At 54.7% G+C, this 26713-nt stretch overlaps 1 protein-coding gene across 1 annotated transcript in view; it reads right to left on the minus strand.

The window, feature by feature from the left end:
- CORO1C (coronin 1C) overlaps window positions 1-24446 on the minus strand; it is a 50580-nt gene extending 26134 nt beyond the window's left edge. The window contains exons 1-2 of the mRNA XM_075434516.1: window positions 24368-24446; window positions 6137-6336 (exon numbers count right to left, since the gene is read on the minus strand). Of these exons, the coding sequence (XP_075290631.1) occupies window positions 6137-6331 (195 nt within the window). The 5' untranslated portion in view covers window positions 6332-6336; window positions 24368-24446. The remainder of the gene's footprint in view (window positions 1-6136; window positions 6337-24367) is intronic.
- Between the last annotated feature and the right edge of the window lie 2267 nt (window positions 24447-26713).

Raw genomic sequence — 26713 nt, forward strand, 5'->3', positions numbered from 1 at the left:
ACCTGGCATCGCCGCTCAAAGTGATTTGGAGGGTTTCAGGTGTGCAGGCAGCCGTGGCGAGGTTCGTCTCACGCCGCAGCGGCTGGGGACGGCGTGGTTTGCAGCCGGCGCTTGCAGCTGATGGGAGAACGGGGAGGGAAGAGCTGGCTGCGACCGCAGGATGCTTAACACCAGGAAAGGGTACGTTTGTTTGCAGACTCCTTTACAGCGTTGGTTGCAACCATTGGCTACTCGCACGCTGGCTCTGAAAACGGAAAAAAACCAGCACCAACAACCCCCCAAAACCAAACCGCTAACTCCTGTCACTCAGCCCCAGCATTTCAGCTCACACACCTCCCAGTTTCTAGAGGAAAGCTCTAAACACACTTCAAAATTAAATTTCAGCCTCAGCCAACGTTGAGCTGACGAAGCCCTTCACGCAGAAGATGCAGAGGTTCAAAACCAAGAGCCCTGCTGCCCGGAATTACACTACAATTAGCAAGATATAGAAATATAGAAGTCGCTCTTTTGTTCTGTTCCTAAAGCACAACTTCAAGAGCAGTTAATTCCCCTGTGAGGCAAACCCACACGTTGCCTCTCCAACCGAAGGAACACTGCGCGGTGTCCTGGAAGCTCAGGGTCCTGGGGTGACACCCGGCTGCAGGTCAGGGTGCGGAGGGCAGAGCGGCTGGGCGAGGCGGCAGCACCCAGAAAGGATCCACGGGACCAGCAGCCTCGCGTCGCCGAACCCACTCACCCCCAGCAGCCGACCCAGGATTCCAGCCTCAGCCGCAGCGGAACAAACTGGGACCAGTAAAAATGCAGGCAGGGAAGGAGGAGACGAAAGAAAGTCTGGACACATCCCAGGGAAGAAGCCATTCTGTTCCATCCATTTCTGCTGAACTCATCTTGTCCCTGGACTTCCAAGATCTCGGCGTCGTCAGAAGTTTTAAGCAGCTAAACCAGGATTTTACCCTCCATTTCAGGCCCACCTGCAGCCCGGCTGCAAGCATCCTTAGATGTATGGTTCCTATACATGTTTGTATCCTACCTAAACCAGCAACACTATACCATGAAGAAAACTACTCAGAAGTTCATGCTGCTGGTAGAGCTACATTATTTTTCATCTGAATACTGGACAAATACACCACTTACGAGGACTTTCTCCGCTCCTTACGCTCCACTTTAACCACCGTGTACAGGCAGAAGGCAGACGTGGAGCGTGCGTGGTGCTCTCCAAGCGCAGCAATCTCCTCCGCACCTGCCTGCAGACGAAACTCTGAAACACACCTTCCATTTTCATTATTGTACAAGGCCTGAGATCTGCAGCAAGGTTTGTACAAACCCTTGGTTGACCGTAAGACAGGGGACAGCATTTGCTGCTTGCTTTCCTAGAGAAATGAGATTTATCAGCCACGCTGCCTGCCCTCCCTTCCCTAATACACTAGAACCCGATGAGCCATTGCAATCAAACTGACAGTGATAAATATAAGCTTCATTTTTTTTTTAAATCAGCTTTAGAGAAAAATCCAAGGGGAAATGAAAGGAAGAAATCCAAATTAGTGGATATAGCTTCTAGTTGTAACTCGAGCCCATGTCAGTGCCGAGTGGCACAGGCCCCTGAGCCGGGCTGGCGAGGCACCCACGGGAGGTGGGCACGTGCTGACGGGCTGAGAGAGAAATGAGCTGGGGAGCATCTGCTCTGTGTGGAGTGGATGTAGGAAAAACCCACAAGAAACCAGGTTTCAGCAGTTTTGCTGGTCACAAGATAACTTAGACCTTTAAAAACCAGCAACGCCTTGCTTTTTTTATTCAGTTGTTGCAGGGTTGTCTTGAATTTTCATCTCTTCCACCCAACACCCCAAACTACCTGGAGCTGCATGGATGACTGACCAGAATTTTGGGGGAAATACCCCTTCGTAGCCTTCAACCTTGCCAGCTTCTCTCATGGGGACATTGCTCTGAATGGGGCCCACGGCACCGGCACTGACAGCGGCTCCATGGCAGCCAGCGTCAAAATGACAAAAACTCATTTTAATTTGTATCCTGCCATCCACACTCCACCCAAAACTGCTGGCAGGGTTCAAGGAACCCATCAGAGCAGCACCTCCCCAGTTTATTTTACCCACAGTTCAGAAAAGGACGATTTTTTTCTTTTTCCCCAGCCCTTCCTGGAGGAAGGAGGATCTGGAGCAGCTGATTAACAGCTTACCCATGCCACGGTTGAACACCGCGGCGCGTCACTCGCAGAACAACATATTCCTTCAAGAAGATCATTCCCGAGGTGCACGCTCACCCACCCACGGGCTAATTGCCTCTCAGGGCACCCATCTGATCCCAGCTTCCGTAGGAATGCTGCCCGTGCGCAGTCGGAAGCCAGGCACACAAATGGAAAAATCTAATAAAAGGTATATCCAAAGGGGGCTGAACAAGCCTCTTCTAAAGGCCTTAGACGTGACTTTCAGCTGAAGACATCTTTCTAGAAGAACTGAAGAAAAAGGAACCCTTCGCTGCGGGTTATTTTTCTTTGCGGATATAAACTGCAAAGGTTTTTTCGAGGAGGGAAGAATAAAAAAAATTGTATCCAGTCCTGCTGTAACAGAGACCCAGCACCACGCGTTAACCCCGGGTATTCGCAAGTCCCTTTCCCCGGCACACCCAGAAACCCACAAAATCTTCATCGGGGCTGCGAAGGAGGGATCGCCTCAGCGAGCTGGGTGAGCACCTCGCACGCAGAGACCTCCACCCCGCTGTCCCCATCGGCACGTGGGCACTCGGAGCCCACAGGATCACCAGCAGCCCCGAGGTTCATCCCACCGGGAACGGCGTGCGGAAGGGAGGAGGACGAGCCCACCGCCCGGTGGAACACTGAGGCGAGACATTAGGAGCAGTGTGGGCAGCAGGGCGAGGGAGGTTCTCCTCCCCCTCTGCTCTGCCCTGGGGAGGCCCCATCTGCAGTGCTGGGTCCAGTGCTGGGCTCCCCAGTTCAAGAAAGATGAGGAGCTACTGGAGAGAGTCCAGTGGAGGGCTACGAGGATGAGGAGGGGACTGGAGCATCTCTGCTACGAGGAGAGGCTGAGGGAGCTGGGCTTGTTCAGCCTGGAGAAGAGAAGGCTGAGAGGGGACCTTAGAAATGCCTACAAATATCTGCAGGGTGGGGGTCAGGAGGACGGGGCCAGACTCTTTCCAGTGGTGCCCAGCGACAGGACACGGGGCAATGGGCACAAACTGGAGCAGAGGAAGCTCCAGCTGAACCCGAGGAAGAACTTCTTCCCTCTGAGGGTGACGGAGCCCTGGCCCAGGCTGCCCAGGGAGGCTGTGGAGTCTCCTTCTCTGGAGATATTCCAGCCCCGCCTGGCCGCGGTGCTGTGCCCCCTGCTCTGGGTGACCCTGCTTGGGCAGGGGGTTGGGCTGGGTGACCACAGAGGTCCCTCCCAACCCCCACCATGCTGGGATTCTGTAACATGGCCGACCCTCGCGTTGCGCCTGAGCTCTGAGCTGCACCCCAGCCATCCTGCTCCCACTCAGGCTCTCCAGGGCGACGCTGGCTCCGTGACTCTTCCTTCATTCCCCCCCGACGACGGCTGCCCACCAGGCTGGGGGTACCCTCAGAGCTCCATCGCGGAGGATGGGGGTACCCCAGCCGTCGTCGGGGGTGGGGGGGAACGAAGGAAGAGTCAGTGAGGTAAGGCGCGGCCCCTGCGCTCCTCCGCGCCGGTGGGGGGCGCCCCTCGCCACCGCCCCCGCCCGCCGCGCTAACGGCCGCTCCCCCCCCCCCCCCCCCCCCCGCCCCCGCCAATCAGCGCCGCGGCCACGAGCGCCGCCGTGACCATATAAGGTAAAAAGCCGCGGCCGCCGCAGTGCTGCTGCGGAGGGAGCGGCTGCGCGCGCGCGGGGCGGGGCAGCCCGGCGTCTCCCTCACCCCCACCCCCAGTATTGCTGGAAAGTGAGAAAAAAAAGATTAAAAATGAGGGGATAAAACCTCCCGTTCTGTGATTTCACAGGCTCGCCCCCCCCCCCGCGGAGGGCGAAGCCGCACGAGAGGTGACGGCGGGCGAGCCGCGCCGCGCTGGAGCTCTGAGGGGCGACCCCTCCTCAGGCCCCGCAGCCACCCAAAGCCTCCCGCACCCAGCAAGCGCCTTGTGATGGCTCAGGGCTAAAAATCGCGGCTTAAAGCTGACCCTTCTCTTTTCCCCTGAATGGAACGGCAAGAATCTTGCTGCGGGAGCTCAGTGAACCCCTCTGCTACGGGGGCTCAGGCAGAAAATGGAAATGTTAGGGTGCCGAAGGAACAATTTCATCCGCCGAGGATGTAAAAATAAACGCGGCACACGGGAACTGGTCAGAGCAACGTGGCGCATTGCGAAAGAGCGGGGCAGGCGGGGGGTTTGGGGACAGAGCTCCTCTGGCTTTGCATGAAACCTTGTCATAGGTGAGTGTTAACGAGCTGGGTAAGGCAAGACAGGACCACGGCTGAGGGCACGGAGGCAACGCCAAATACAGCGGAGGGCAGGAGGAGTACCTGAATAAACATAAAAACCAGCCCAACATGTAAGATGGCAAAAGGCTTCATCGCTCGGGATCGGCAGGATGAGAAAACATCGGGAAGTAAGAGAAAAAAAAGGGGTGCGCATCACCGTCGGACTGTGCCGCGATGCAACACGAGTGCCGCTGCCTGCTGTGCCGAGCGAGGGGTTTCTACCCGAGACCTGTGCTGTCACGCGTGGCCCGAAGAGGAGCGCAGACCAGAATCCTTGCGAAGAAGGGCCGATAATACCATGAGCAGAACGGAGAGCTATTTAAGGAAGCCGCGGGGCCGGCTTGCTTCGCTCGGCAGAGCCGAGGCACAAGCGAGAACTCGCTGCCTCCGTTCCGGCAAGGCGCTCGCCATGTGGGATGCTATATTCAATTCTGGTCACTACTTCTATATATAAACAGGGCAGATCTGCAAACGGAGCTAGGAAAAAAAAAAAAAGGACAGGGCTGATGACAGACTGAGGACATCTTAAGTGTACAGTTGAGAGAGAAGCTTGAGGGTCGCCAAGAAAATAATACTGCAGAAAAAGCCTTTCATCACAAGAATTTGCTGGTTTAGCATCAGAAAGGGAGACCAGAGCACCGCTCTCCAACAAGGGCAGAAGAAAGATGCTCCGCGATTTTTTCCAAGCAGCATCAGGGGGCAACAGGAATTTGTTTCAGTCTGAGACACGGCTCCTGCCTGTTTGTGTGCTTTATACCACAGCATCGTAAGAGCCTGCCAGAGAGGCTGCTGCACTCGCCTTTTCAGCCTCCCCCGAATCTTCGATCCGGCCACGCTCACGGCTGACACACAGGAACCTCACTTCCTGCGTGTTTTGCAAAGCCCCCACCCCCGGGGCTCTACAAATAAATTCAAAGTAGAAAGGAAAGATGTAGAGTGTATATACGGGCTCACTGGAAGATTATTTATCGGAGCCTTAGCAGCATTTTGCTAAGAACGTGAGGGGTGTTTCCCTGCCTAAATCAGACAAAGCCCCTCTCCTCGGTGTGTCAGGTGCTACGGGATAACAAACTCTGGCTGAAGTGTAACAGACACAGCCCTGTGGCCTGGCAGAACTGCGGGACGGCTGCGATGGGGCTGGAAGGAGCTGTTTGCTTACCGAGATCGTCCTTGCCTTACACCGTATGAAGACTAACTGAAGGGGCTGGCAGCAGCCCGGGCCCGCTGCGATGCCGGGGCCAGGGCGCCTATGGCAATGCCCTTGTGGGAACCAGCTCAGCCTCTGCACCCATCCCACCCCGGGCCGTTGATTCAGCAAGGCACCGGAACCCAAGCGACACTCGCAGAGCTCAGAAAGGTGAATCCCTGAAGTGTAAAAACCCGACCGCTGCTGTCACAAGTAAACAGGCTTCATGAGGAGTCTGATTCTATGTAGAAAATTCTGCCATAAAGAACTGGCTCAGCTTAGTCAAGCAAACCGCTCGTTTACCGCGTTTAACGTACAGGAAGCATCAGCCCGATTACAGAGACATCAAACGGATTCTTACATGAAGCTACCGAGCAGCATTTGTCACAACACAGCAGAGGCTTCACAGCCTTAATGTTATTCACAAACAAATGCCGAAATGACAACAAAGCTGAGCCCGTAACAGCGAGAAACTTTCAAAAAGCACTTACCTTGTGCAAAGGCAGCACCAGGAACGCTCCGCCACCGCTAGCATCTACAATTATTGCGACAAATCGGGGGTTTACTGCACAAAAGGAGCTATCCCAAGTAACACGGGAAACGCGGATGTCGTCGTAACACTGATCGTTTTTCACCGCTTGGCCAAACACGTGCCGAAATTTGCTCTGTCGTACCACTCGCCTCATTGTGTCTGCAGAGAAGAGGAAGGGCAAAAGAAGGAGATCAGTTACAGGTGCGGGGACCCCCGCGGGACCCTCCGTCGGCACCGTCGCCCCGCGCCCACCCACACAGAAACACCGTGTCACTCGCTGCTCCTGCACCTTGCCTTGGACCTGCTAAGCTCTCAGCTAGTCCTGCGCTTTTGGGTTGTTTTTTTTTTTAAATAAAGGTTCAGGTTATTTCATCCCAAACACAACCGAGACGCCCTTCCAAGGGTGTTTTACAGAAAGAATTTGCCCATTAAGCACCAGTTTTCCCCTTGTAAATGTATTCTCTTATGGCAGTAAAGGAAGTTCCTAATCCTAAAAGCAGTTTTTTAGACAAGTCTCCACATATTTCGGGAGATAAATCTGGTCTCGGATTGAACTTGTTTACTTTCAAGTCAGACAGGGTCCAGAAGATGTAAATAAAAATGCAAGCTCTCAAAATCTGGTGTTCCTGTGAAGTGGTTCCACATGTTCGCTAGCTTCCACTTCTTTCTTCTAACTCCAAAATCTCACTAAAAAATAATAAAATTAGTTTCCTAGGCAGAAAGGAGTAATGGAAACAAGCTAATGACTCAATTTAACTCAGTGTGTCTGTAGCACTTCTCTTGAGAAAAATAATTTTCAAGAAGGCTTGAGTTAGAACAGAGGGAAGGGGACTGGCGTGGAAAATTCCAGCCCCCGAGCCCTGGAAGAAGACACGGGCACAACACCGCGTGCGAACACCAACCCTGGGAGCCGGCGACCGTCCTGCCCTCCACGTACGCAGCCTTATGGAGCCCTCGCATCTGCAAAGGACTCTTCCCATCATGCAGGGTTTTTTCCTGCCCCAGTCAGGGCTTGCAGAACGAGGAGCCTCCATATAGAGAGAAAAATACATACAAGAAAAATATTTCTGGCCCGGTCTCTAGGGAAAGCACCGAAAAAAAAAAAAAAAAAAAAAAAAAATGAAAATAAGCAGAGTCCACCTCCTATCTTGCCTCCCAGTAGGTCCCCAAGCACAGGCTGAGGCTGGGAAAAATCTGCTCGGCATCACGGATGCAGACCCAGCAGCCCGACGCTCTCAAGCGAGAGACTCCCGAGCACGTCTCCCTCTGCACAGCCCGTCTGCCGCCAGCACGGCGACAGGCTGTACGGCTGCGTCTGACTGCGAAGGCTTCGCATGAAAGCCCAGCGGAACAGAGACTTCACAATGATCGCGGTTTTGTAGTCTGGGAGGTTAAAAAATAAATAAATAAATTAACAGCAACAGAAAGCTAAATAACTGGAGGAAAGCACTCATCAGAGCTGGGAAATAAGCAGTCACACAGTATGTTTGAAGAGGAGAAAAATGCTACAATTAGCGTTAACAGACAGCTATCACAGAATCACAGAATAGTAGGGGTTGGAAGGGACCTCTGTGGGTCACCCAGTCCAACCCCCCTGCTGAAGCAGGGTCACCCAGAGCAGGCTGCACAGGACCTTGTCCAGGCGGGGCTGGAATATCTCCAGAGAAGGAGACTCCACAGCCTCCCTGGGCAGCCTGGGCCAGGGCTCCGTCACCCTCAGAGGGAAGAAGTTCTTCCTCGGGTTCAGCTGGAGCTTCCTCTGCTCCAGTTTGTGCCCGTTGCCCCTTGTCCTGTCGCTGGGCACCACTGAAAAGAGCTTGGCCCCATCCTCCTGACACCCACCCTTCAGATATTTGTAAGCATAAATACGCGTGAAATACTCCAGTTTCCACACAGGTAAGAAAAAATAATCAGAGCGTTTGTTTTCCACCAGCTGCCCCCAACCACGTCCGGCTGAGGCATCTGGGAATCGGCACTGCCCACCTCCACCGCGGCTCCGTCCCCAGCCCGGGCAGCTGCACGTGCCGTCAGCGTCACCGGCGCGATGGCAACACGGCACCGAGTCACCGCGCCGGGCAGAGCCAGCTCCTCTGCAGACCCAAGGAATAAACGCACCGGTGACGCCGGTCCTTGCGACGGGGACATCGCAGGCGCGGGCTGGAGGCCACCGACCACCTTCATGGCAGCCACGCAGCGGGCAGTGGCCCTTGGCCACCGACGACCTGAGCACCCTGCGAGCCGGTGACGCAGGCGCGAACGGCTCTGCTTTTATTTCCAGCCACTGGGAGGAGGTGGGTTTCCCCCGCAGCGTTTCTCACGGTACCATTTCTGTACTGGTGTCCTGTTCATCCTCCCCAGTGAACTCGGCCGTCTCAAAGCGGTGCCGCAAGCCGCATGTCGTTAAAAACTCACGTAGTTTGAGAAAAAACAGGCGTAGCTTTTAAATGCAAAATTCTGTGAACAATTGGAGTGTTTCAGATGTCCACGTGCAAAAACTATATATAAATTATGGGTGATTAGAATCCTAGAACACACACAGGATTACTATCCTATTATATATGATAGTATATTATATATTATATTATATCATAGAATGCTTTGGGTTGGGAAGGGACCTTTAAAGGTCATCTAGCCCAACCCCCCTGCAGTGAGCAGGAATAAATATGTTATAACATATAGAATTACTATCACATTCTAGATTAATTTAGGCTTCCTCTGTACTTACCATCAGCTAACAGAATTGCATAATGCGCTCTCTGCCAAGCATTCCACTGACAGCACAAACAAAAGGCCTGCTCCACGCCGGGCACACCCAGTGACACCCAGCGCCATGGGAAGCCACAAACCAGGAGCTGCTCCAGCAGGTCAGAGCGCAAAACCCAGCCACCGATTTCTTTTTACGCAGCAACGCGCCGAGAGCTCCCGTTCAGCTCTGCGACCGGCTGGAGCCACCGGGCAGACAGCACCTTTCATGGAACGGGCTATGAAATATCAGGAGCGAACCACTGCGCACAGAGGACAGAAAATGAATCACCTGGCAGTGAAGTGCACTCATTTTTTGGGGGGAAAAAATACAGCTGCTCTGCTCACGCTGCAATGTGGGTTTTTGTTTTGCTCTCAGGCAAAGGAAGAGAGACTGAGCTATCCAAAGGGGATGGGAGAAGCTCTGCTGAAGCAGAGGGTCGGGGTGCTGCCGGCGCCCGGGTGGGCTCCCCAGGGATGCGTGGCCCTGGCCACGGCCGTGGCTGGTGGGGAGGGAGGCCGTGGCAGGGCATGGCTCCGTCCAGGGGCACCGGCCCCGCTCCCTGGCAGCGTTCAGAGCGGGATCCCAGCTCGGCCCCACTGAATCACGCACAACCAAAAGGTGAATTTCAACTCGAAGATCCCCGAAAGACAAGCAACACGCTGCGCTATCAAGCTGCCCCAGGCCCAATTAAGATACATCATAAAAAAATGCAGCTCCACACCCAGTTACTAATTTATTGTGTAGACTCATTCAGAGACCTGTCAGACATTTTCATGCCGAGCGGGCTCCTCCCAGCCCGGAGTGTCTCTGCCTGGACCTCTGCATCCCTGGCTCCCATCCTGCCAAGCCCTCACCCAGCACTGTGCAGGAGCAGCATCACCTCCCTCCCTCCCTGCCAGCCACCTCCATCCTGCGCAGGGACACGAGGTGACACCAGGCCACCCTGAAGAAGCAGGGATGTTCCTGCAAAGCCCAACGTGCTGCAGCACCGCAGGAAGCTCACGAACAGCTCAGCCCTTTCCCTCTTGAAAACACACCTTGCAGCAAAACCCTGCTTGCTCATCGGCCTGGGGCGTGTGGCTCATCTAGGAGCAGGGAAAAGTCCCCTGCCTTGCGCACAGCCAATCTTCACGACTGTTCACCCACCGGCAAGGTTCCCACCCCACTGTGCATCGAGATTAAAATCCGGTGCTTCAGAAGAAGGTAAAGCGATGGCTTAAACCTGCCTCGCTGAGTTACCACGCAGGAAATTGCCCGATGTCAACGTACCCAGGGGTTTTGTAATTTGTCTGCTTTAATGCTGACAACGTGGATATGATAGTTAAGAAGAAGGATTATTTGTATAGCTTGGATAATTATATATATATATAATTATATCTTTCCTTCACTTGATCGATACCAAAACACCATGAGAAAAAAAAAAGGCTTATCTCAACTATCAGATACTGGGAGGTCTGCCACCCCTTCCACCCTGACGGGAGAGAAACACCTTTTTTATCCTATGGTGAAATCCTACTGCTTCATTTCCCTCATTTTTAACGTTTGATGGAAAGGGTAATTTTTCGTTTTTCTATAAACGACTTTTAAAAAATGCAAAGAGTCAGATGTACCTAAAAATATCCTTATTTGTTCCAAGCGGATCCGTTCGAGCACACCTTCGCTACCCTCTTCCCCACCCACAGCTCCTCATCCCTAGCAGGAACTCTCTGATGAACACATGGTGAGCAGCCTCCAACTCCTCATTTCCATAGCAAAGGGAGTGATTCTTGGCGTTGGATCACGGCCATTTTGATCTGGCTGCTCTCCAAAGGGAAGGGGGGGGTGGAAAGAAAAATAAAACTGTGCAGGCTGTAGGTACAAGGAGCAGCGACGGTGGCTCTTCCAGCACAGAAAACGAGCAGGTGAAAACCAAAACGGGATGAGCTTGATCCCGAGCACCAAAAAAAGTCATCTTCTCTCTACCCCAGCCCCTGCTTAAAGTGTGAAGAGCATTTGGTGTCCTCATTTGTTTCTCAATACTGCAGTGCAAAGGATCCCCTCCTCCACCATCTGCAAGAAAACCGCAGCTGAATTTGGTTGCCACAGGTCCTCTCGGCAGGGCCACGCGCGGCCGTCGGTGCAGGAGCCCCCAGCTTGGCCACCCGTCGGATTATCGGGCGAGACGCCCGCATCCGAGAGGATTCACCCCAAGGACGGGCCGGCTCAGCCTCCATCACACGTGCAGGAGCGGGACCCTCGGGGAGCGGCTTCGGGAACCCCCGAGTGGGCAGGAAAGCGCATCCAGGGCTCGCGGGGCTGTGCCAGGGATTTACGGTTAGGAACTGGACTTGGAGCAAGGCTTTTTAAAGAGGAAGTTAATTAGATCATTGTCTGTGCTGTTAAATCTGAGCTAAGGAGCTGGAACGATCTCCATACACTTGCTAGACAGGAAATATATTTTTTTTTTTTTGGTAAAGTACAAATTTGGAGTATTTAAAACCTCATGACTGGGAGTTGAAAGGAGTTTAAATTTTGCCAGAGCTTCAGCCCTCGGCACAATTAAAACAGAAGCGTTAGACGCCCTGCAAAGACCGCTACAATAGAAGTGCTGACAGATCTACGACCGTGCCGATCTCCTGGATCCCGCTCCGTGACACGCGGCATCTTACACGTCCTGGTGGGGACGCAGGAAAAAGCCTCCAAAGCGCTTCTTTCCCCCCCAAAATGTCAAGTGACTTCCAGCTGAATTTTACCCAGCGTTTAACTTGGTCGCCCACTGCCTGTGCCCACCGCACAGCTCAGCCGCTGGCCTTTGTGTCACCATTTAAAAGGACCTTAGAAACGCAGGATGCCGTCAGCCACGCTCGCACAGTGATACTTTTCATTCCGTTTCTTTCTGATCTCCCATCATGATGTGTCACAAGAGTTACCATGAGTTTGCCCATTTTCCTGTTTATAAAGGATTTATCTGTCTCAAGAAGCCACCAGATGTATTTCTGCGGCTTCGGAGGGTTTTCAGCCTGCTTATGCAAGAGGAAACGCATCCTGCTAGGGAACGCTTACAGGAAAACCCCCCACTAATGGCAAAATCCTGCTCAGCCCATGTGATTGTGATCCCCTCTGGAAAGGGAGACATTTCAAATAAAAAGGCCAGTTTTAAGTCACAGGCAGCCGTAGGCTACTGTTAGAGGGGGGAGAGGAGATACAAATCCACTGGACAGGGAGAACGGCGCTTGGAAAAGGTTGGTACCTGGGACTGGAGAGGAACAGGGCTCTTCCTCAAGTGGAAAATGTCAAGATAAGCAAAGCTGCATCTGTGGGTGGTGAGCCCCCCGACTCCGAATCAGAGCCTTACTGAAGAGGCTGCATACGCTGCCATGGCAGCTTTGGAGTAAGACAGCCATTAACAAATGGGAAGGAGAGAAGGAAAAAAAAAATCAAGACGGACTATAGGCAATGCCACCAGCACTGATTACGAATAATGACTAATACTGGCAGCACCTGCCTCATTTGTTGTGGGCTGGACAGGGTGCTGGAGCCGGCAGGGAGAGGGGACAGTCCCACCGGTGAAGCTGCAACCACGGGGAAGCCCTGAGGCTTCAGAAGTGCCCACACATCGACTGTGCAGCCCGAGGTCTTCCCAAACACCTGGGCTGAGACGCTCAGGCCTCGTCCGCAAGAGTGATGGGAGCTCAGAGCTGAAATCTTCTTTTAAAATAAAATAATAGGAAGTGTGTTATAATCCTAAACCAATAATGAGGCTATGGATGTCTCAACCCGAGGCCTAAGCACCCCCAGCACGGAGAAAGCACCCTCCCTCGCAGCGGGACTGAGCCACATCTGCGGAGCAGTTGGCCATCACGGAGATGAGCACCAGAGAAAAGCCCACAAGGAATCGAGTGATTCAGCCCTCGGAGCACTTTGAACACCAGAGGGTAGGTAAGGCACAGAGCCGCCCGTGGAACAGGGGATACAAGCATTGCGAGGTTTCAGAGCCACAGAGACCCCCATCCATCGCACCTCCGGCTCCGCAGAGGCAAGGAGGGCTCCGTCCCACCGCCGCGGCCGTCCCTGCGTGGCCGGCAGAGCCAGGGGCCGGTGGTGCGGGGACGGAGCTAACAGCCGTGCCCCACGGCCCGTGGAAAAAGGGAACAAACATCACCCAGGTTATTTCCCAATCGCTCACTTCTGGCGGTTCTCGGTTGTGCAAGCTCCGTGGGTTCTCTGTAACCCGTGCGTGTGCACGGCACGTTGTACACAAGCACTGACACACGTGTGTGTGCCTGCAGGGCACTGACACACGTGTGTGTGCACACACTGCCTTGGGCTTAGCCTAGCTGCACCCAGGTTCCACACAAATACCTGACAGCCTTACCACACTGCACAGGACAGCGTCTCAGGAACCGCTCGGAGACTGGATGAAAAGTCTGGCAGGTGACTGCGAGGACAGCGTTTGTGAGCACACCTTTGGCAGGGGCAGGAAAGCCAGACACGTCCATGGGGGAAGGCAGCAGGCAAGCGCTCGCGGCCGGCTCCACCGCCGAGCTGTGCAGATAGCAAGGGACCGTCCGTTCCTCGAAACCAGAAGAGCCCCAAAGGAGCACGCTAACCACCACGGGAAGCCATGTCCCGCGGCAGGGTCAGGGCCATGACACGCATTAGACCACAAGAGCAGTAAATGGCCACCACCAGTATGCCACCAACGAGGCTGAAGGAGGGCTTCATCTCCCTCTCCAAGCATCAAGGCAATCAATGAACTCAGTCTTGTGATATCAAGTCTTGCAATATTTGGGCAAGAGAGGAAGTGGGGGGAAAAAAAAAAACAAACATCACACAGCCACAAAAATTTCAGCTCACCCTACGACTTCACATGAAACCTCTGGCAGAAAAGAGGAACAGCCACGGATACCTTGATGCAGTCCTCTGCTTTCCAACACAATGCTATTCCCTCTACGGCATTCCGTTTCAAATGAATTCATATGAAGTCCATTGCTGACAGAACTTCTGTTTTCACATGTTCAGAGTTATTTAAACCAAGGGTGAGCACTACTACAGATGGTCACAATTCCAAAATACATCATATTTGTGCACAGATTATTTTCAGTCCTTGGTTACTTTAGTCTAGGTTGAGCAAGACCCTGCCATCTGACTTCATTTTAAAGACAAAAAGCTGGAATATGAACTTGATACTGAAATTTCCAGCTGTTATACCACTGGCGAGATTCTATTTTGGGATGGGAACCTAAACCACAAACTACCAGGGAATTCCATTATATCTCAACCGGGGCGCCCAGCACATTCAAAAGTGCAACACAACCCAAACTGAAAATAAGCCGAAACCGCTGTCCTGGACAAGGCGCAAGGTGTTGGCTCCCACCTGTGAAATACTCGATACGATTCTGTTTTTCAGAGCTGTACCCTGAAACAATCACACTACGACCGTTACAACAGGAAGAACCCGTGCCCACAATGTTTAAATCTCGTAGGCATCATCAAGGAGCACTATTCCCTAGGGGTTTACGCTGCGGATGCTCGTCTCAAGCGCCCATCTCCCATGCTGGGGCTGACACTCCGTTCATGTGCACGTAGGGATGCAACGGATATTTTCACTAGAAGAGTTCCAGGTATGCAGTTCATCTTCTCAGGGGATCTTACTACTCCTACCGTTCTGTAGCTCATCTCTTTACGGTTTAACATTACATCATTTACCATAATTTACAGCGACAAAAGGACAGCGCAGTTGAAAGTCATTATCCCAAACAGAGAGCATTGCCTGGCTTCATTTAATCTGTGTCATCTACCATAAAGCCAGAGCAACGAACGCACACAAAAATCATTACACAAAATAATTTACCAGGAGGCCATAATGGGACGGGTAACCAGCAAAGAGGAACACGGCAGCAGCCACACAAACCCTGGGTCTGAAACGGCGAGGTCGCTGCGGAGCCGGAAGGGGCGCGGGCGCCGGAGCAGCAGCCTCTGAGCCACGCTCCCCTCTGGGGTTCACATCTTTGACAGCACCTTCTGTGCGCTGGCACGGGGGCTACCGACCTCACGGGCAGCAAGGTGTGATGTGTTTGGGGATATGTGGGTGACAGCCATCGAACACACACTGGGCAATAAAGTTCAGTAAAAATGAAAAGAGAAGACAGAAGAGAGCAAAGTAGAGGGGGGGGGGGGGGAAAAGCATTGACACCCAGGACAAAGCCTCCCAGGGGCGGTGACATACAGAGCACACAGGGAAAAGAGGACTGGGGTACCTGTGGATTAAGCACCCCAGATGCTGGGCTCCCCAGTTCAAGAAAGATGAGGAGCTACTGGAGAGAGTCCAGCGGAGGGCTGCGAGGATGAGGAGGGGACTGGAGCATCTCTCCTACAAGGAGAGGCTGAGGGAGCTGGGCTTGTTCAGCCTGGAGAAGAGAAGGCTGAGAGGGGACCTAATATATACTTACAAGTATCTGCAGAGTAGGGGTCAGGAGGACGGTGCCAGACTCTTTCCAGTGGTGCCCAGCAACAGGACAAGGGGCAACGGGCACAAACTGAAGCAGAGGAAGCTCCAGCTGAACATGAGGAAGAACTTCTTCCCTCTGAGGGTGACGGAGCCCTGGCCCAGGCTGCCCAGGGAGGCTGTGGAGTCTCCTTCTCTGGAGATATTCCAGCCCCGCCTGGACGCGGTGCTGTGCAGCCTGCTGTGGGTGACCCTGCTTGGGCAGGGGGTTGGGCTGGGTGACCCCAGAGGTCCCTTCCAACCCCTACCATTCTGTGATTCTGCTGGGGCGCACCTCCATCTCAGCTCCCACCTTTGCTGCCCCTGGAGACAGAGTTATGCAGTCAGCAGGCACCTTTATTGGGTGAGGCAGGGGAAACCTGGCACTGGAGGAGGCAGGCTCCCACCTTCGGACACAGCTGCCCCAGCAGCTGCCCACAGCAGGCCATAGCCTTCTGCACGCTCCCCTCCAAGCGCCACCGTTCTCCTCCACTTTCTCCACTGGAACAGACACCAGAGTCGTTTCTTCGCACGCTGCGTCCTCATCCGCTGCCAAGAGACGGAGCGACAGACCTCCAGAGCTGAAGAGCAGCCCTAGGAACTTCAGCCAGAGCCACCACACCAGCAGGAGATGCTACTTACGCCCCGGGGGACCGACTGCATCACACCCCCCCCCGTTAAGAACAGCACATGCCAAGAGAGGAAAGCCACGGTGCTTCAGACCACAGTCCGACCCCGAGGAAAACACGCGGTGGAGAGCACAACCCCCGTGCAGAGCTGCAAGTCAGCAAGCCTGTTACGACAGCCAAGCGCCAGGATTCCAGTTAAGAGAAGTATGCAGATAAAATGCTTTCTCCACAGCGCTGACCTAGTTCTGTTATCAGTGCAACAGAGCTAAGAAGGAAGTATCAATCTGTTCAGAGCTGCCTACCCCAATTTGCTGAATTCTTCTGCTCTCTGGAAGGTTACACACAAGCTTCTTCCAGACCACGTTCCCGAGGCACATCACAAGCTTTGATATTTAACCTGGGAAACGGGCGAAGCCGTAGTACCAGCTAAGTCTGGTGGTTACGAATGGCGAAGGAGCTCTTCCCCACCACAGCTGCATTAATTTCTCACCAAATCACCACCAGGTCCCACCTTTCCCAGCTCGGGCAGAAGCACTTTCATCTAACATGACAGAGTGCTAGCAGCAGAGATCAACTGTATTTTCTCCTACAGCTTGAAGCAATCAAATGTGCCCAAATTAAATAAAGGGCAAACATAAGCCCTTCTATGCGTGTGATAGCAGAGCTCACCAGTAGCCCCTAGACCTGAGTCTCACCTCCCGATACGGGACGTAGTCCGTCCTCGTCTGCGGTGGCCTTAAGCTAGAAGCCAAGCAGAGAGCAGCGCCCAGGTGCTGGGAGCCCAAAGCACAAAGAATAACACAGGCATTTAAGGGTTTCCCACTCTGCAAAAGTCAAGAAGAGGCGCAGACACAAAGGTAATTTGATTTCCACAGTGTTTCCTAAGGTAAGCACATTTCCTGTTAAACTCCAGTGGCTTCAAGATATCACTTGGAAATGTTACACTGCTGTTGTGGGGGGCCGACCGGGGAGCAGCGGGATGGCCAAGTGTCATGGCAGGCCTCTCGGACCAGCGCTGCAGCCACACACCGCTGTCCTGGTGTCCCCAGCTGGTTTCCAGCCCTGGGACGGCTCGCAGGATGGGCCACAGACGGGGACCACGTCATGGTTAGACTGGAGTTACAGCACAGACCAGCGTGGCCCATCACACTGCAGCCCCGAACGGAGACACGCCACTCCAAAAAGCAGCAACGGCCTTGGTCAGCATACCCTAAGGAACACCTCCATCCAAACGCTCGCCAAGTCGGAGCCTGGTTTAGCACCCTTCACTTCCCAAGCTGCTCAGCAACACCCATCCGACAGGTGAGGCACTCGCGTCCGACTGCTTTCGCTGTTCTCAAAATCAACCCAACAACAGTTAAATGTCAAAGACAAGACAATATCCTCAACATAGAAGAACGCAGAAAGTTCACACTGGACAACACGAAGGCACTTCAGATTTTCATACTGTGCAAATAAGCCGCAAAATGAATCTCCATTCTCACAGTTGGAACTGCCGTGGATTTCTCCAGATCTCCATTTGCTGTCCTGCCAGCTCTTCTGGCCAAGCAGCCTGTAATTCAAAGAGTACCATTGTCATTCTGTCCCGTTTCCGTAACATGCAATTTGAAATCAGGGCTGGGGGAGGGAGGAAGGGACTGGCAGAGGCTAAAACTCAAATCCAGATAGTTCCATCTGCTAACTTGATTTTAAATCCCTATCTTGTGGTACCAATTACAGCCCCTCAAACATCTGTTTCAGCAACGGGTTCCAAGTCCAAACACATTTCCTCTGTCCTACAGATGTTCTTTGTCGCTGATCCGTTTCGGGCCAAGGCTCCTGTCCTGTGCTGGGCAGAGTCCAGCACACCACGACGGTGACAGGGAGCACCCTTCTCACCTCTCTGGGCAGGCAAGAAAAAATAAAATTGACTTTGCAAGGTGTATTTAGTTTAGTAAGCAGCTTTAATAAACATTTCTGCTGCACTACGAAGCAAGATTTCAGATGCAAGAAGGAAAACCACCCTCCTGCACCCACAGGCTGCCTGTGCCAAGGACGAGGGGTGTAGCTGCTGTCCCCGACACCGCCACGGCAGCTCTCCAAGGGGGAGAATCGCACCCCGATACGCGCAGGGCGAAGGCTGATTTCTCGGAGAGAGGACCTGCATCTGGCTGCTCTCCGCTGGGGAACCTGTTTTCAGTAAGGGGCATGAAGAATTCCAGCCTGGGTTTGACGACCTTTAAGCTTTACTCACCTGTCAGCTTGACAGTCATGTTACTGCCCGTGAGACCCACGTTTCCAGCCCCCTGCGAGTCCCCGTGGCATTTACAGCAGTTCTGGAGGAGACCAGCCAAAACAACAGGCAGCACGACGCGCAGATAAGCCCCAGCTGGCTTTTATGTGATCTTTCATAGCGCTTAAGAATTCCCCCAGCAGACCAGAAGATCAATGTGGTAAGCACCGCATGTCAAGAAGGAAAAGATAACCTTTACCCCCGAAGAAACATCAGGGAGCAAAGCGAGGAGTGGAGAGATAACACACGCGCACCCAAGCACGGGGGAACAGGAGGCCAAACCAGGGCAGCCCACCTTTAAACCACCGCTCCTTAAAACACCACGCAGAACTTTAAACAAATTGCTGCGGAAAGCAGCAGCGGCCAGGAAAGAGATGCTGGAAGGCAGGACGAGGCTCAGCTAGAAGCGTTCTCTGCCTACACTTCACGCTGCGCTAAAGCAGGAGGAGATATTGCTGAAGCGCGTCTGGCAACTCACGGCTGTCTGAGCTGGCTCGGGATCTTTTCCTGCCTTGCAAACCGATCTCAACAGATCCAAAACTGAAAATAAACCTTCAAAAATAAAACTCCAGAAAGTGTAATCCACCTCCTGTTCTGAAGAAGACAGCTTTGTGCCTGTTTACTCCAACTTCCAACATACAGTATAATTAACACAAGTACCGCGATAAGAAATTGAAACGCTAAGCGTAAGGACGGCCACTTGCCCCCACACCGCCCTCCCACCACGTGTGCTGGTGCAAACACAGGAACCCTCTGTGAAACAGCAGGTACGCTTAGTCTCACGTGCCAGAAGAACTCCCAGCCTCGTACCTGCCAGACCCCGCGCAAAACGCTTCGCCTCGCGCGCCCGATCCGGAGCCACAGAATCACAGAATCACAGAATAGTAGGGGTTGGAAGGGACCTCTGTGGGTCACCCAGTCCAACCCTCCTGCCGAAGCAGGGTCACCCAGAGCAGGCTGCACAGGACCTTGTCCAGGCGGGGCTGGAATATCTCCAGAGAAGGAGACTCCACAACCTCCCTGGGCAGCCTGGGCCAGGGCTCCGTCACCCTCAGAGGGAAGAAGTTCCTCCTCATGTTCAGACGGAACTTCCTGTGCCTCAGTTTGTGCCCATTGCCCCTTGTCCTGTCGCTGGGCACCACTGAAAAGAGCTTGGCCCCATCCTCCTGACACCCACCCTGCAGATATTTGTAGGCATTTATAAGGTCCCCTTGCAGCCTTCTCTTCTTCAGGCTGAACAAGCCCAGTTCCCTCAACCTCTCCTCGTAGGGGAGGCACGCACAGCCCGATCCGGAGCCACGCTGACTGGCCACCGTCCGATGACGAGTGCCGGGTCAATGCCAAGTGTACACCCCCAGTCAGGTGGGTGTTCAAGACCCCAGCACAAACTAACAGACCGTGAGGTTTTTACGTGGTTGGGGGGGGAAGGAAAAGGCAATTTCAAGAGGTAACACCAGCACGGAGCCGAGTCCCTCCCCATCGCGCCTTTGCTGATGACTGTCTTCCGTATCAAGCGATCATCTGCCCAGCACTGCCAGCTTGCCCAGCTCCCGAGGGACAGAGGGCTTACTCCAGCTTGAATGTGGTAGTGCCTGCTAATCCCTGGCCGGGGTAATTCTACCCAGTATCAGTTTGTCTGATGGTGCCTGACCCGTGTCCGATATCGAAACGCGCAGCGCCGCAGGATGTCAAGTCCCCATCGGATTCGCATGGGAAGGGGATGCTTCCAAGCGTGGTGGCTCAGTACAGCAGGTTTATACATTTATGCGAGATAAACAACGGATTTTCAAGGACTCCAGAACCCAGTCTCTATGGCAACTATAGGCAGAACCAGGGGGAGGGAGGGGAACTTCCCACATTTCTAAATATTCCGGCCAGAGTGATGCGAGGTCCATTTTCCAGGGACTGCTTACACCAGGAATCGCAGGCGCCATGTATGGCCCAGGTTCATACATGGATGCAAACAAGGTCTAGTTTTAGGCACACCGCTCTGCTCTCGTTTTGTGAAATCTGCTCAGGCTCATGTGATCAGACTGCAGAAATGGTTGCCTTAATATTCAGCTAGGAAAAATTGTACATAGATAACATATATGCTTGTGCACACCTATATGCCCACAGGTTACAGAAAGATGCTCTGGCCAGCCGAGGCCTGGAGAGCCACAACGAAGCCGCGACATTTCCTGAAGGCAGCACGTGGCCTCCAGCGCAGCTCAGCAACGCTCCAGGCGAAAGCTGCGAGCTCATCTCAGCGCTCCTGACCGCACCAGCCTGGACCTTAATCACTTTACGTCAGATCCCACCACTGCTTCAATTTTACTTCCATTGCTTTTTCAAATTCAATTATTAAAAAGGGAAAACAAGAAAAACCTAATTACGATGGATTGCCAGGCCCTGCTCAACGTCAGAGCGACTCGAACTGATCCAACCTCATCCAGCTTCTCTCTCCCACCGAGAGCCGGACCTCAAATGAGTCATTACACGCTCACAGCAAAAAGCGTATTATTTATCGTTTATTGTTATCATCAGTAAACCTGGGATAAGACAAAGCAAACAATGTTGAAGAAGCAAAGCGATAATGTTGAAGAAACGCTATCGGTTTTTCTCCAGGTGATTCTACCTTGGTATCTAACTCGTTAACGAAGGAGAAAAGCAAAGAGGAAAAACAGTCAACAAGCCCATGTTTTACTTTGTCACCTCTGCACCGAGGAGGCCTCTCCTCCCGACGAGCACCGTGCCAGCGCCAGCAGGTCCTCTCCTCGGAAGAACACCATGGGGTTTTCCCCTCAGGAGGCAGCGGCAGGCACCATTTTCATTATTTCTCTGCCAAGCTCCTTGCTAGTTCCTGACCTACAGAGCGAGACTTGGAAGCTTTCATGGTACTCCACCACAAAGCCTCTTCCATTTCAGGAGCATTTTGTGACTTGCTACGAAGATGTCTGCTGTGAAGAGATTACATCTGCCTGATCGGCACGAAGAACTGCGCGGGAGAGGCAGACAGTTAAATTCTCTCTTCGCCCAGCAGCCACCTTCTGCTTTACAGCTACGCCATCACCTCCACCTCCAGCCATTAATTCTGATCAGATTTGTGCTCGCTACACAAACCCACACGAGCACACACACAACTAATGGCTGGCAATACAGCTAATGGCTGGTGTACTCCATTAGGAGCCCCTCCAGACAGCTTGCTCCTCGGAGGAGCATCAGCGGCAGGCTCGGCGTCGGCGAATCCTCCGGCACGAGGCCAGACCGGCCGGTGGGACCCCCCGGGCTCGTCACTGCTGAGCGACTCCAGTGCCACACCCGGCATTTTACCTGCCCAGCGCTATCATCTAAAAACACATATAGTCATGCGCTGAACAATTATAACCTCAAAAAGAAACAAATAATCCATTTTTAGTATAATTACTGACATGAGGAAAAACAGAACAAAGCAAAGCCGGTAGCAAATAGAAAGAAAGGGCCCAGTAACCGATTCCCAACTATACTGGTATATTCAACATATCTGGAATAATCAGCTCTCACCGCTAGCTTTCCGAGTCGCTCCAGCTAACCCAAACCTTTCCACCTCAGTTTTGATGGTGTTCACCCCAGCAACGCCACCACCACCTGCGCTTGCGCGTATCATGACCACAAAATATCAGTTCACGCCCTGCCAGCCTAAAGCCACCGACAATCTGACTTTTCCCATGTGGCTACACAGCCAGGGTGACTGTAAACAGAAGCTGTAAGCAGTTTCTAATCAGACTAATTTGAGAGTTAACAATCAGAATATAAGCAGACCGAAAATACTAGGTGGGGGCCGCTACACGGACAGAGCTAGGAGAGAACACAGACATTTAATTCGCGTTCATACGCCCCGTACACGCTTAAACTGGGGCACTTCAAATCCTCGGTGAGTTTCTGTCCCAGCACATCCTCAGAGAAGGGCTGAGATGATCACAAAAGCCTCACTAAAACAAAAATCAAAACAAACCGATCCAGACTGTAGAAGCCCCGCGCGCTTGCTGACGGCCGTTCCCGGCCCCCGCGCGCGTGACCTCACCACGCCGCAAACGCCGGCCAGCACGGGTTTTGCTCCCGTCTTCGAAATGGGAAGCTGGCGTCCGAGCCACACTGCTCGGAATCGATAATCAAATTCAAACCGATAACATAAATTCTCTAACGATCAGCAGGCGGCGTCATGCTTTAATGAGCCATTTTATGAAGCCACCATTAAAGTTTGATATTAATGGTGACCATGATGCATGGAACGGCTACCGAGGGCAGATCTCTCGGCGTCCTTTGCTGCATCACTCAGGAAAGCTGATATTTCGCCCTTCTGTGCATTCCTTCCCATTGCCATTACACTGAACCTCTGCCTTTCGCTTGGAGTGAATCCCAGAAGTGACAGATGCAATAAGCATGAAGATTTAACTTGAAAAAACCCAACGGTGTTTGAAAAGGCAGCTCACGAGAAGACAGAGTAACGCCAGCAGAGAACAGAGAGAGGCACACAAACGCCGATTAAAGCAATCTGTATAAGAGGCTACAAGTGACCACTGAAAAATTACCACTCTGAAGTGCCGTACTAAAACAAACACAAAGCAAATGCTCCCCGCCGGGCACCCGAGCGCGGCAGGCCGTACCGCGGCTACTGGAAACACTAACAACACACACACGCAAAGTAAACATGAGTCAAATTTATCACGACAGCGTTTGATCCTCCACCTCTGTGCACGCAGTCCTTAGCAAACGCAAGTACCAGCTGCAATAAAACGCCTCGGCGAGCGCCCAGCCATCTGCTTTCCCCCTTGTGCAGAAAAGATGATTCAGTGCTTGTTTTTCAAACGAAAAAACCGACCGTGTCCTCTCCCGCCCGGCGCACACGACAGCGGCTGCGTTCTCGGCGCACGCTGCCCACGGGACGGGCTCTGCCCGCTCACGCCGCTTCCCCACGCTCCGGCCGGCGCGGAGCTCCGCTCCCGCCCGTGCTCACAGAGGCACACGAAGAGAGAGGGCAACGGCGGGTTCTTCGGACACAGCCTGGCCTAAAATTCGACCACAATCGCTATCGGCAAACTGGAGAAGCAGCCACAGCCCCGGGTCTTCAGAACGTCACCACTGCAGTTCGCTGAGCGCCTCGGTCTCGCCGACGCTGACCCACAGCCACATCTGCGCGGACAGACGCACCGCCACCAAAAACCCCGCAACGCCAGCGCGTCTCTCTTCTCTTTCACAATGAAACTGCACCCATCAGTTTTACTTTTGTCTCCAGCCTGCTTTCAATTCTTTTGCTTTTTTTCCACCCCCCACCCGGACCTGCCACCCACCCAGTCCCGGCATCACACTGTCCGGACCGGGTGCTACCGCCCAACGCTCGCGGCCGCACGTCCCCGCGTCGCGAAGCAGCTCGTCTCTCCGGGCACGGCGAAGCACCGGCCTTCAAATTCTGGCCTTTGACGTGTCGCTGCTAAAACACCGCGGCCTTCTGCACCGAGAAACAACGCCCGGGAACACGTCCCGCAACGCAGGGCTTCACGCACCTCCCGCACCGACTCGGGAGGGCCAGCGATAACGGCGTGACACCCGCCCGGTCTGAAGGGGAAAGGAAACAGAACGGAACCAAAGCCGCCCACAGCCATCGTCTGTCCCCTGCGAGGCTACGGCAGGGTGGCAGCGGGGATGCGCGGGGGAAGGAAAAAAAGAAGAACGTGAAAGGCAAAGGAGCCCCCCAAGGCCTGCGGAACAAAAGCCAGCCCCGCGCTCCCCGGGCGCAGCGGCCGGCCCCAGCCGCGCCGGGAGAGCCGGGCCCCGACCGGGCGGCCCGAGGCCAGCGCTGCCGGCAACCTGCGCGGCCCGGCCGGCTGCCCGGCGGGACCCCGCGCCGCCCCGCTGCCCGAGCCGGAGGAGCAGGCCCGGCCCGAGCGCCGGGAGCGCGCTTCTCCCCCGCAGGCCCGGGCGCTGACAGCGGCCGCCGCCTCAGGAAGGGCTCGGCGGCAATGGCCGGCCCCGCCCGGGTCCCCCGCCCTGCCCGGCCCTGCCCGGCGCGGCCCGGCCCGGCCCGACCCCGCCGCCCGGCTCCCCCCCGCGCCGCGCACCGCGATCCCGAGCCGCCTCCCGCGTCCGCTCCTCAGCCCGGCGGAGCCTCCGCCGCCGCCGCCCGCTGCCGCCGCCGCCGCCGCCCGACTGAGCGCCGCCGGGCGGGGGAGGGCCAGGCCCCGCCCCCTCCCCGTGGCCACGCCTCCCCGACGCCCGGCCGCGCCCCCTCGCCGCGGGCACCGCCTGCTCGGCGGAGGGCGGGGGCGGCGCGGTGAGTGGCGGGGCGCTTAGCCAATGGCGGCGCGGCGCTCGCTGTGCTGGAGCCGTGCCGTGCTGTGCCAGAGCCGTGCCAGAGCTGTGCCATGCTGTGCCAGAGCTGTGCCATGGTGTGCCATGGTGTGCCAGAGCCATGCCGTGCTGTGCTAGAGCAATGCCATGCTGTGCCAGAGCCATGCCACGCAGTGCTGGAGCCATGTCATGCTGTGCCACAGCAATGCCATGCTGTGCCAGAACTGTGCCATGGTGTGCCATGCTGTGCCAGAGCCGTGCCGTGCTGTGCCAGAGCCGTGCCAGAGCTGTGCCATGGTGTGCCAGAGCCATGCCATACTGTGCCAGAGCAATGCCATGCTGTGCCAGAGCAATGCCACGCTGTGCCACGCTGTGCCAGAGCTGTGCCACACTGCACTGGAGCTATGCCACACTTTGCCAGAGCCATGCCGTGCTGTGCCAGAACTGTGCCGTGCCAGAGCCATGCCACACTGCACCAGATCTGTGCCACGCTGTGCCAGATCCTTGCTGCACCGCACCAGAGCCATGCCACTCTGTGCCAGAGCCACACCGTGCTGTTCCAGAACCATGCCGTGCCAGAGCCATGCCGTGCCGTGCCAGAGCCATGCCACACTGCGCCGGAACCATGCCACACTGCGCCAAATCCCTGCCATGCTGCACCAGAGCCGTGCCACGCTGTGCCAGATCCCTGCCACGCTGCAGCAGAGCTGTGCCACGCTGTGCCAGGTCCTTGCTGCGCTGCACCAGATCCCTGCCACGCTGCACCAGAGCCGTGCCGCGCTGCGCGGCCGTTACCAAACCTGGGCATGGGCAGAACCCAGAGCCCTCGAGCTTCCTCGCGCGCTTTGGCCAACCCGTGCCAACCCGTGAGCGCGGGGTTGGTGCTGAAGGGGCTGAATTTCCAGGCGGGCGATGGCCCCAGCGCTGCCCTCGGAAACCTACAGATTGTGGAGAAACCCGCGTGCTGCGGGGAGCCGGGCCAGCACCCTCCTCGTCCCCACGGAACGGCTCGGGGCTGTGAACCCCCCCATCAGGGGACAGCCGGGTGCTAGAACCCGCGGAAAGCCTCTCGGATACGTTTGTCATGGTCTCGCTGGTCTGACTGGTGGCAGCTGGTGGAAACAGCGGATGCCACAGTAGCTACAAATTAAACAAACAAATATTATCCAACATTTGTTAAACTTTAACCCTGGCTTAACAGCTGATTCGATAAACCGGGAAGTCTCTCTTACGTACTGAGCAGCACCTTGATAACAAAAAAATTCTCCACCCAGAGATCAGCGCCGCAAGCCTTCATCCCTGCCACGCGCTGCCCTCGGCACTGGTCACCGTGAAATGAACACCTTCCTCCCGAAGCCAGCCCGGCACGCTCGCCCTCCGCCCTCCAACCACCTCCTTCAAGCTAAAAAAGAACAAAACCCAAAGCCGTCTGGCAGGCTCGGAGCAGCCCTGCAGGGAACCTGGACTCTGGTGGGTTTAGGTCGTGATTCATCGTTTCCAAGCAGGTAGGTGACTCGGTGAAGGTCACTCCGTGAGTCAGTGAGAGAGCGGAGCCACGCGCCTGCCAGTCCCACGGCCGTCAGCCTGCTGGGAGTCTCGAACCCGGGCATCTGCATTAAAACTTCATCATTAAACTACTCCTGCAAGCAGATAAAACGGTCGTATAAAAATATTATACGTATGTATAGCTCCTTCTGCTCAAAATGGTGGGCAAGCGTGAAACGGTATTTCAGTCGTGTACCGGGTGATGCTGTACCCTGTGCTGAAAAGCAGCGGCGAGGGCAGCGGTACCCACAGAATCACAGAATCACAGAATGGCAGGGGTTGGCAGGGATGTCTGTGGGTCCCCCAGCCCAAACCCCTGCCCAAGCAGGGTCACCCACAGCAGGCTGCACAGCACCGCGGCCAGGCGGGGCTGGAATATCTCCAGAGAAGGAGACTCCACAGCCTCCCTGGGCAGCCTGGGCCAGGGCTCCGTCACCCTCAGAGGGAAGAAGTTCTTCCTCATGTTCAGCTGGAGCTTCCTCTGCTTCAGTTTGTGCCCGTTGCCCCTTGTCCTGTCGCTGGGCACCACTGGAAAGAGTCTGGCCCCTTCCTCCTGACACCCACCCTGCAGA

This window comes from Opisthocomus hoazin, chromosome 13 (genome assembly GCF_030867145.1).
Source record: "Opisthocomus hoazin isolate bOpiHoa1 chromosome 13, bOpiHoa1.hap1, whole genome shotgun sequence".
NCBI lineage: Eukaryota > Metazoa > Chordata > Aves > Opisthocomiformes > Opisthocomidae > Opisthocomus > Opisthocomus hoazin.